Source organism: Echinops telfairi, unplaced genomic scaffold (genome assembly GCF_000313985.2).
Source record: "Echinops telfairi isolate 266 unplaced genomic scaffold, ASM31398v2 ScPeMD7_7424;HRSCAF=8462, whole genome shotgun sequence".
NCBI lineage: Eukaryota > Metazoa > Chordata > Mammalia > Afrosoricida > Tenrecidae > Echinops > Echinops telfairi.
Genome location: NW_022111324.1, coordinates 11,892,417 through 11,903,030, shown reverse-complemented (window position 1 = coordinate 11,903,030; position 10,614 = coordinate 11,892,417). Strand labels below are relative to the sequence as shown.

At 47.7% G+C, this 10,614-nt stretch overlaps 1 protein-coding gene across 1 annotated transcript in view; it reads left to right on the top strand.

The window, feature by feature from the left end:
* The first annotated feature begins 430 nt into the window (after positions 1-430).
* Positions 431-10,614, top strand: part of MYOC (myocilin) — a 14,341-nt gene continuing 4,157 nt past the window's right edge. The window contains exons 1-2 of the mRNA XM_013005696.2: positions 431-974; positions 8,545-8,661. Coding sequence (XP_012861150.1) covers positions 434-974; positions 8,545-8,661 — 658 coding nt within the window. The 5' untranslated portion in view covers positions 431-433. The remainder of the gene's footprint in view (positions 975-8,544; positions 8,662-10,614) is intronic.

The window sequence follows — 10,614 nt, the reverse complement described above, 5'->3', positions numbered from 1 at the left end:
TCCCCCTATCTCTCTGGGAGTGTGCCAGGGCCCAACTGACCCAGCAGCTTCACAGAATTCAGACAACATATCCTTGCATGTGTGCCCTACCAGACTGGACTTGGAGCTACAGGAGGGATGGTAATGGGTGTCTGGAGGGTGTTATGCGACATCCTTGCTTTAAAGAATTTCAAAACAGGCTTGCCAACAGTTACTTTTTACCAGCAGTGTGAAACCAGCCCCGTGTGCGCGGCCCCACTCGGACTCACGTGGCCAACCGCTTGCTCCCCCACCCGTAGGGCTGCCTCCCAGGATGTATAAAACCCCGGAGCTCCGCATGAGCCAGCAGGGCCGCTCTTCCAGACGCTTCGCTGGACGACAGTCTCCCGAGGAAACCTCGCCCAGCCTCGGCACTGAGGGCCTGTGTGCACATCTCTGCCGCTGAGGGCTCGCCATGCCAGCTGTCCAGCTGCTGCTCCTGGCCTGTGTGGCATGGAGTGCCGGGGCCAGGGCAGCCCAGCTCCGCAAGGCCAATGACCGGAGCGGCCGATGCCAGTACACCTTCAGTGTGGCCAGTCCCCACGAGTCCAGCTGCCCTGAGCCAGGCCAGGCCATGTCAGCCATCCAGGACCTGCAGAGAGACAGCAGCGCCCAGCGTGCCGACCTGGAGGCTGCCAAGGTCCGCCTCAACTCTCTGGAGAACTTGCTCCAGCAACTGACACGGGCCCAGCCTGCTGGAATCCAGGACCCTGCCCAAGAGATGCAGAGGGAACTGGGCACCCTGCGGAGCGAGCACGACCAGCTGGAGACGGCCCATAGCAACCTCCTGCGTGACAAGTCTGTTCTGGAGGAAGAGAAGAGGCACCTGAGGCAGGAGAATGAGGACCTGGTCAGGAGGCTGGAAACCAGCAGGCAGGAGGTGGCAAGCCTGAGAAGGAGCCAGTGCCCCCAGGCGCGAGATGCCTCTCAGGACACACCACAAGGCTCCAAGGAAGGTAGGGATCTGGGGAGGAGGGATCCTGAGTCCTGCAGGTGACATGGTGGGTGGCAACCATGCACAGAGGCCACAGACCCACCCCTCTTGCCCTCCTCTCTCCTAGAGGCTGCACACCTAGCACCAAACCCACTGCCACTGAATCGATGCCCAGCATCGTGACCCTCACTAGGGTTTCCAGGGCTGCAAATCTTTACAGGAGGAGGCAGCCTCGTTTTTCTCCCGTGGAGCCACTGATGGTTTTGAACAGCTGACTTTGCAGGGAGCAGTCCACTGCTTCTCCCACAGCGGCAGCTGAGCTGCTTACACACACTGAGCACAGGCAGAAGGAAAGGCAAAACAACCCCTTTCCAGGAGTGTTGAGTATTTAGCTTTATTTATGATCCTGTTATTATTATGAATTTATTAGGTACTTGCGATCCTTTTCTTTAGGCCAGTAGTTCCAAAGTCTGGAGGCTGTCCACGACAAATCTTCACAGTTGATGGAAATGAAGGAGTGGGCAAGATGCATAGATGTATGAGGGGGCTTCAAAGAGTTCATGGAAAATGGAAGTAAAACATAATGGGAACTTATATATATATATTTCAAGAAGGATATATATAGATTTATGCATAAACACACCAAGTTACCAACTGTCCAACTTGAAAAACAATCCCTTTTTGACTATTTGTTCATAGATGGTTATTCCTACTGTAGGGCAATTAGTTTGGACTCTTCAAAGATGTCAATGTCGAGAAAGAACAAGGCAGAAGAGGGGAGGGCCTGCTCTAGACTGAAGGGGACAAGATCCGTGACGGCCCTGGTAGTACAGTGGCTAAGCATGCAGCTGCTGAGCAAAGGCTGGTGGCTGGAACCTGCCCGGCAGGTCCAGAGGCTAAAGTCCAGGCGGTCTGTTTCCGTGAGGATTACAGCCTAGGACATCCTATGAGGCCATTCTGCTGTACCCTATCGGGCTGTTAGAGTCAGAATCAACTCAACAGAAGAACAAAAAGGAGATACAGTAGCCAAAGGCAGGTCATGATCCCTGGTTGGTTTCTGTACTGGAGATAAAAAGGTACAAGGGACAAGCTTGGGATATTTGGGAAAATTAGAATTAAAAACTGCTTATTAGATTGTATATTATATTCACATCCATTTCTTGGGTGAGACATGATATTTTGTGGATGTTCAAGTTCATGGGGTGAAGGGTTGCAATGTTTGCAATTCACTTGGAAATGGTATACTCAAACTCACTACCTTCAGAGTGACCCTACAGGACAGAGTTGAACTGCCCCCAGGGGTTTCCAGGATTGTAACTCTTGACAGGAGTAGAAAGCCTCCTCTTTGTCCCAGGGAGAAGCTGGTGGTTTCTAACTGTTAATCTCGTGGTCAGCAGCCCGATGGATAACCTACCAGGGTTCCTTCTCAAATGGTTTATCAAAGACTGAATAGAGAGAGGGAGAGAGAGAAAGTTAAAGTGAATGTGGCACAGTAGGAACAATTGTTGAGCTGTAATTATTGTGTGAAACCATTGTGTAAAAAATCCTCACTATATTTTCTTTTCTTAACATTCTTCTCTACATGACCCATTGTCATGGGATGGTTTGCTAATGAAAATAATATATAACAATAGCTTTAATAATACAAAAGATGATACATGGCGTAGTTCAGTCAACGCAGTTCATTTAAGTTTCCTATGAGTTAAAAAAACAAAAAAAGAACAATTATTGAATCTAAGTGAATGGTACCAAAAAAAATTGCTGTCGAGTTGGTTCCGGTTCCTGGTGACACCATACGTGTCAGCGTAAAACTGTGCCCACAGGGACTACAAGGCTGTGGCTTTGAGAAAGGGCCTGGCCTTGCTTCCCAGAGGCCTTTGGGTGGATGACGCAATGGGTATGTATTGTACTATTCTTTCAAGTTTCTTATTGCTCCGAAAAGTTTCCAAATAAAATGTTGGAGAATATAGAGATAGAGATAGAGAGAACCCTAGTGGCATTGTGAGAGAGGTATTGGGCTCTAACTGCAAGGTCAGCTGTTCAAACCCATCAGCTCGTCTGTGGGAGAAAGATGAGACTACCTTCTCTCGTACAGATTTACAGCCTTGGAAATCCTATATAGGATTGCGTTGAGCCAGGATTGTTGCCAAACCCATGTCAGTCACCCCCACATGTACATCCTAGCTCCCCCAATCTGTATACAATGCTTCTACAACACACGTTGCTTCTAGAGCTCACACTTGTTGGGACAGCACCCAGGACCACAGTCTGCTGGCTAATCTTCACTTTCCATGAGGCTTTGTGACAGCCTATGAATATATTGTCCCCTTTATTTTACTCCATTCTCTTCATTTATGTGATCTTGAGTTAACTTTTCAGGCAATGATAGAAAAAACTACAAAAATCATTGGCCCAACTTACAGCAACCCGAGGTACCACGGGACTGGGCTGCTGGATCCGAAGGGTTCTCATTGCGTAGATGGCCAGGCCTTTCTTCCTGGGCCAAGATGTAAAAAAACATATTAATTAGTTATGAGTTCAAGTTCTAGGTTTTGCTTACTAGAATGAGAGTCTATAAATTAGAAAGATAGGACAGAGTGTACAATTTCCAGAATTTGGTAATAGATAAGAATGTTTTAAGAACAGAAAGACTGAATTCTAACAAGACAAAAGGCTAAACGTTATTAAATCACCTAATACAATATATTGCTGAGCATTTTCATGGTCTCTTTTTGTTATTTCCCATATTCAGAATGAAGCTTGAGTGATTTTAAAACATTCAGGAGAAATTTTAGTTTGGGTGCCTCTTTCCTGAGGACTGTTTTCACTTGTACTTTCTTATGTAATCCTCAAAACAACTTTTAAAAGCTTGTACAGCTAAGAACACGGAGGCTCGGAGAGGCCCGCGCAAAGCCACACATCTGGAAAATGGCAAAGTCGATTGCGGAAGCTGTACCCCTGGCCAGTTCAGGTCTTTGTATAACTGCCTGCCTGCCTTTACATCTTCTGCAGGCTTCCGTCCTCAGGGGAGCCAGCTCCACTCAGAGTCTGACTGTTGCCAGATCCTCCTGGCTGATTCTACCCGGACTCATAATCCAGCCTACCTGCCAACTGGGAACCGGGCCTCCTGCCGCTCTGGAAGCCGCCCTCTACATTGGTTCTTTATTTATTTAAAAAAAAAAATAGCCTTTAGGGTGTGGTTCCTGCAAAGAACTAGAGTCAATGAGAGTGTCTGAGCTGAAGGGCTTCTTGCTTTGAATTCTGAGGGCCCGATGCAACCTGGAACTCAGGACCTGCTGTTTCCGAGACCGTAACTGTTTATGGGAGTAGAAAGCCCGATCTTTCACTAAAGGAGTGACTGGTGGTTTCAAACCACTGACCTTTAGGATTGCAGTCCAAAGTGTAACCTCGACACCACCAGGATACTGAGTCTGATCAGGAGATAGAAACCACAGAGGAAGTTAAGCAAAACCCCTAAAACCAAACCAACTGCCGATGAATTGATTCTGACTCCAGGTGGATTCTCTGTTGTTGTCATTGGTGATAAATGCCTTTGATTTGATTCGGACGCGTAGTGACCCTGTAGGATAGAGCAGAACAGGGCTCTATAAGGTTTTCAAGGCTGAGACCTTTTGGAAACAGCCAGGCCTTTCTTCTGTGATACCTTGGGTAGAACTGAACCACCTACCTCTCCGCTCGTAGTCTGGCACTTAACCAACTGCACTACCTATAGGTTCAGCGGGGAAGCTTAAAATAAAGAATTATTAACTGTGATCACAGAGCCATGAAAGATCTAAGCAAACTCTTCATGGTACTCTAGGGGAGGGGCTTGGTGGTGCAACGGTGAAGCGCTGGGTTGCTAAGGAAAGATGGCAGTGATGGAGAGGTTCCAACCCACCAGCCGCTTCAGGAGGAAAGACCTGGAGATCGGCTCGCTTAAATGACAGCCTAGGAAGCCATACAGGGGCAATTCTCCCCGCTCTGTACGGTCGGTCGCCAGGAGCTGGAATGCACCCATCAGCATTAACAACCACAGGGCTGAGGGGGACTACCGAAGAAGGGCTCCGATAGGGAAGGGGTGTTCGTCAGATAGCAGAGAATCCCCTGGCTTGGCCAGACAGGAGCTGGTCAGGAGTTGCAATATGTCACCTTTTTGAGTGCAGGCAGAAACAGGTGATTAGCGGCCTCGCAGAGGGGGAGCCCAGGTGGGGTCTGTGGAGAGTCGAGAGGCCAGCACAAGCAGCTGGCCTTCAGGGGATGGGGATCATGCACTGTCGATTAGATTGCTCGGATGAGAAAGACCGCGATTCCTGGCTTCGGGAGAGAAAGCCTGGTTCGTGATCCAAGTGGGTTTTTATAAAGGATAGAAGCAATTCCAGGTGTGACAGTAACTGCACTCAGGCACCCCGGGGCACTGCACACCCACACGTGGAGGCCTGAGGCCAGAGAGAGAAAGAGACCGCGGCAGGCCTAGCGGAAGGCGAAGGAGCAGCTGGAAAAGAGGGCCCTCGAGTCCCCTGGTTCCAATCTTCTGGGGCCTGCGGCTGGGAGGCGTGGTCGGAGGTACTGGTTGACACCATTGGCTGAATTAAGCCCATCTGGCCTAGATTGAGCCAATCCAGGTGTACGGCTCTCCTAGGTGTACTGGCCCCTCCTCGCCCGCCTACCCCCTCCCCACCTCACTGGCTCCTGAATTGGCTCCTGCCCTTTAGCCTTTATCGGCTTCCAACTTCCTATTGGGGGTGCCTGGGCATGGAGAGGAACAACCCCCTATCTTGCTACCTAACGAAAGGGTGATCAATCTGGCTACCTAACGAAAGGGTGATCAATCTGGCTACTTAACAAAGGGTGATCAGTTGGCTGAGGCTGCCAGGTCTCAGAGCAACCCTGTGTTGGGCCTGCTCCCCTGCACGTCTTCACCCGCGCAGACCCCCCACTCAGGATGCTTCTTCCGGCAGCCTCCCGCTATCGCCCTCTAGCGGGAAAGCCTAACATCGGGACCACTTTAAAGGATTAATACCTAGTTTAACACAGAACATGGGGTCGCTAGTATTTGAAGCTGAGATGACAAATTGATAACAGACAGCCTCCCCACCGCAGAGAGGAAGGGTTCACAACTGCCATAGCCTTGGCGTATGAGGGTTCAGGCTCGAACCCCACCAGTTACTAGTTGTGTGATCTTGGACAAGCTACTTAATCTGTCTGGTGCCCTCTCCCCATTCGTCCAACAGCAGCCTCATACCCACTTTCAGGACAGTTGTGAGGAACAGAGGAAGTGAGTGCTCGCCACCTACGGCCCTGCGCAGCTCACAAACACAGCGCCCATCAGCTGCCATCAAGTTGGTTCCACCTCAGGGTGAGGCCGGGCGTGCGTGCAGGGGAGCGCTGTTCTCCAGAGGTTTCCAGCTGTGCGACTAGCCAGAACCAGGTCGCCAGGCCTTATAAGCACCTCTGAATGGGTTTGAACCTTTTACTTAATAATGGAGTGCTTCGACCTTTGCACCACCAGGGCACTCTTACTGAACTCACAAACCAAAACTAAGCCACGCCTGTTGCAGTCAGGTTGATCTTGACCCAATGATCGGACAGCACAGACTAGAAGCTGACCACCAGGGAGCCCTGGAGGCAGGTGGTTAGACCCTCAGCTGCTTACCTAAAGGTGGGTGCTTTGACTCCGCCTTTAAGATGACAGCCCGGAAGATAGCAAAGTGGTGCAGCGGAAGCGTGCTGGGCCCATAACCCAGAGGTCGATGAATCGAAACCATCCTCTGCTAGCAAGATCTTTTAAAAAAAAGATTACAGCCTGGGAAAGTGCTCTTGGCGTTGGAATGGAGTGGACAGTAGTAGGTTTCATTGCATTTAAAACACTGAGCGGGGGTACCCTGATTCCAGAGACTGTGAAAGAGCAAGTAGTATAAGATTGATGACTTGCAGTCCATTAGAACAGTGGTCCTCAACCTGTGGGTCGTGGCCCCTTTGGGGGGGTCGGGCAACTGACAGGGGTCACCCCACTCATAACAGTAGCAAAATTACAGTTATGAAGTAGCAACAAAAATAATTTTATGGTTGGGGGTCACCACAACATGAGGAACTGTATGAAAGGGTCGTGGCATCAGGAAGGTTGGGAACCACTGATTTAGAAGGATTGAGAACCTCCCTGTGCCTGAGGGTAAATTTAGGTGAGATGAGCAAACCAAAGATAGACAGTGTCTTCCTGGTCTCCTCTGGGCTGTGTCGGAGCACAGTCTTGGGCACAGAGAGGACTCTCCGCTTGGGAATCCTGAGACACTGTTACCACAACTTTTTACCCTGGAGCAGCATGGCCGTTCACTCTGCCCAAGTTAGAGGAAGAAAGGTTTATGGGAAGGTCACCAGCTAAGAAACTGATGGCAAAGCAAGGTGTCTTGATGGCAACCTGTTTGAAGTCAGAATGCATAGAGAATAAATAAACAGCTTTACTTTGGGATTTACACTTTGGGGAGACATGTAGAGGTCTTTTCACGTTAACTCTGATTTCAGGGTAACCAAGGAAAACAATGATTGACCATAAGCAAGCAAACAGAACATTCAGGTTCTTTATACCATAGGCCAGTCTCACGGTGCCTCTGTTGCCTACCAAGATCGTAGTCAGCCTACCTTTCTAAATCACAGACATGAAAATAAGAGAAGATGCTCACAATTATCGGCCTCTTCCAGTTAACATGCACATCCAACCTATTTGCCTCTGAGCAATGCAGCAAGTTATAAAACGTCCATAGAGATTGTATTTGGGCGAATATATTAAGTAAAGCAACTTGGGCTACATCACCACTACTACTGGTTACTGTGAGGCAGAGAACCAACAGGGAAAAGGCTGAGCCTGCTTGCTCCGTCCCTGTCTTCAGAGATTGCTGTATGACCACAATCCCAAGCAAAAGGAGATGCGCACTCACATCTCCCAGTCTGCCCTCTTTCCCTTCTCTGTGGACCAAACCCTGTCTACCGCCCTGTGGAAACCGTGCATATACTCTCTTTTCCTTCTTCAATACTGATCTCAGGAAAAGGCCTAACAGAAAATACCAATGGACTAGATAGAGCTCAATGTGCTTACTTCTTACAGGAACATTTGCATTCTGACAAAGGAATGAACAATACACATTTTTCCCAAGCAGGGAATTGTTAATTATTGAATTTCGGGCAACTGAGATGACACCAAGGATCTTCCCAATGTCCTAAAACTGCACACCTGCTCTCTCAGAAGTGAGCCCTACTGGAAGCAACTACCTTAGTTGGGTAGAAGTTGGTCCACGTATTGTTACTATCCTACCAGACACAAATTTAATCGTTTTTGCTTTTATTATGGAAATTTTCACATCTTTATAAATGTAGAAAGTAGAACACACCCCCAAGGTACCCATCACCCAGCTCCACTAATGGTCAACGTAGTCCAATCTCAGTTTACCTGTCTCTCCCTCTGCTGCCTCCTCCCACCACAATCTTAAAACAAATCTCAGACACCCTATCTTTGGGAAACTATTTCAATGCCATCTCCAGCACAGTCAATCCCTGAGTTAATTCTCATGGTACCATTGTGTCTCTTTCTTTAAATACAGTATCTAAATGGAATTTGGGCTTCCAAGAACTGAAGTCAGAATTAACGGAGGTTTCTGCTTCTCGGATCCCGCAGGAGCATCCATCCGGTCGCCTCAGGAATGAAGAGAGAAACTCTGGTATGATGTTAGATTTCCTCCTCCTCTGTGCCCATGTGTCTGTATGCAGATTTAGTTCCATGTTTGGAGTTGGTCAGCCACCCAGGAGAGCAAGCAAGTAACTTCATGGGGTGCAGAGGGAGAGGACCAGTAACTCCTCTTTGCTCTTTTTCTGGAGCGAGTTAGAAGCAAGTCAGCCTTCCTTAACAGAGCCCTGGCTTATCCCCCATCGTTGGGATGGGGGTGGGGGCTGCACTAGGGGTGATCAAACCTATTGCCCATGAATTGGCTCCTGCTCAGGGTGACCCTATGAGTCAGAGTATAACTGTGCTAAATAGGGTTTGAAATGGCTGGGGTTTTTTGGAAGTAGATCACCAGGCCTTACTTCGGGGGCACCTCTAGGTAGCCATGAACCTCCAACCATGTTAACCATTTGCACCACACTGGAACTCTGAAGAAAGATGAGAGATGCGGGGTTTTGCTTTTCACTCCCTTGTGACATAGAATTAATTATTTCAGAAAATTGCATTTTTAGTATTTCCTTCATCTCTATCCAAGGATTAAATATACATTTGTGCTCATAGTCTATAACAAAGGGTGTCTTTTCTGAACTCTGGACATTTACAAAAAGTGCAATTTGTCCTTCTGCAAAGTATTTCCTTAGAGCCTGACTTTAAAACTAAGATTGTGGTTTCAGAAACTATAACTCTTGGCATTACTGGCAGTTCTCACTAGCACTGAGGCACATGCATAGGAGGAGGGGGTTCTACCATCCTCACAAAAGGATCCTCTGATCTTGCGCAGTGATTCTCCACCATTTGCGGATTGAATAAAGATGATGGTGAGAGGATACAACCCTGACACACACCTTCCTGATTTGAAACCACACACACTACCCCCCCTCTGTTTGTGTAACCGCCTCTTGATCCATGTCCAGGTTCCACATGAGCACAATAAAGAGCTCTAGAATTCCCATTCCTTGAAATGTTAGCCACAGTTTGCTATGATCTAAACAGTCTAATGCTTTTGCATAGTTAATGAAGCACATATGTCCTGTGTCTGGTATTCTCTGACGTCATCAGTGATACCCCTTGTGCCACATCCTTGGCTTCAGTTTTCTGGCAGCTCCCTGTTGATGTGCTGCTGGAACAGTTTGAAATTACCTTCAGGAAACTTCTCCTTGCCTGCGATATTAATGCTATTCTCCAACAATTTTTGCATTCTTTTGGATCTCCTTTCTTAGGATGGGCATGAAGTTGGCTATCTTCGTTGGTTGGCCAGGTCTTCCACATTGCTTGGCATCGACGAGTGAATGCTTCCAGCACTGCATCTGTTGAAACATCTCAAATGGTATTCCAATGATAATGCCTTCAGTGCAGCTTGATCTTCCTCTTCCAATGTCATTGGTCCATAGTTGAATAGGGACCAATTCTTTTGGGGACAGCGATTGTGTGCATCTCTTCTATCTTCTTTTGATGTACCCTGTGTTATACAATGTTTTGCCCAGGGGTTCTTCAATTTTGCAAATCAAGGCTTGAATTTTTCATTCCATTCTTTTAGTTAGAGAAATATTGAGTGTGTCCTTCCCTTTTGATTCTCTACGTCCAAGTCTTTTTGGCTTTCATTATAATATGTTGTCTTCCCAACTACTCTCTGAAATCACCTGGTCAATTCTTTTGCTTATCTTTTCTTTTGTTTTAGCAATTCTACATCCTAGAGTAAGTTTCAGAGTCTCTTCTGGCATCCATTTTGTTTTCTTTCTTTCCTGTCTTTTTATTTTATTTTTAATCATTTATTGGGGGCTCATACAACTCTTATGACAATCCATACATACGTCAACTGTATAAAGCACATTTGTACATTCGTTGCCCTCATCATTCTCAAAACATTTGTTCTTCACTTAAGCCCTTGGCATCAGCTCCTCATTTTTCCCCTTCCTCCCCACTCCCCCCTCCCTCATGAACCCTTGATAAT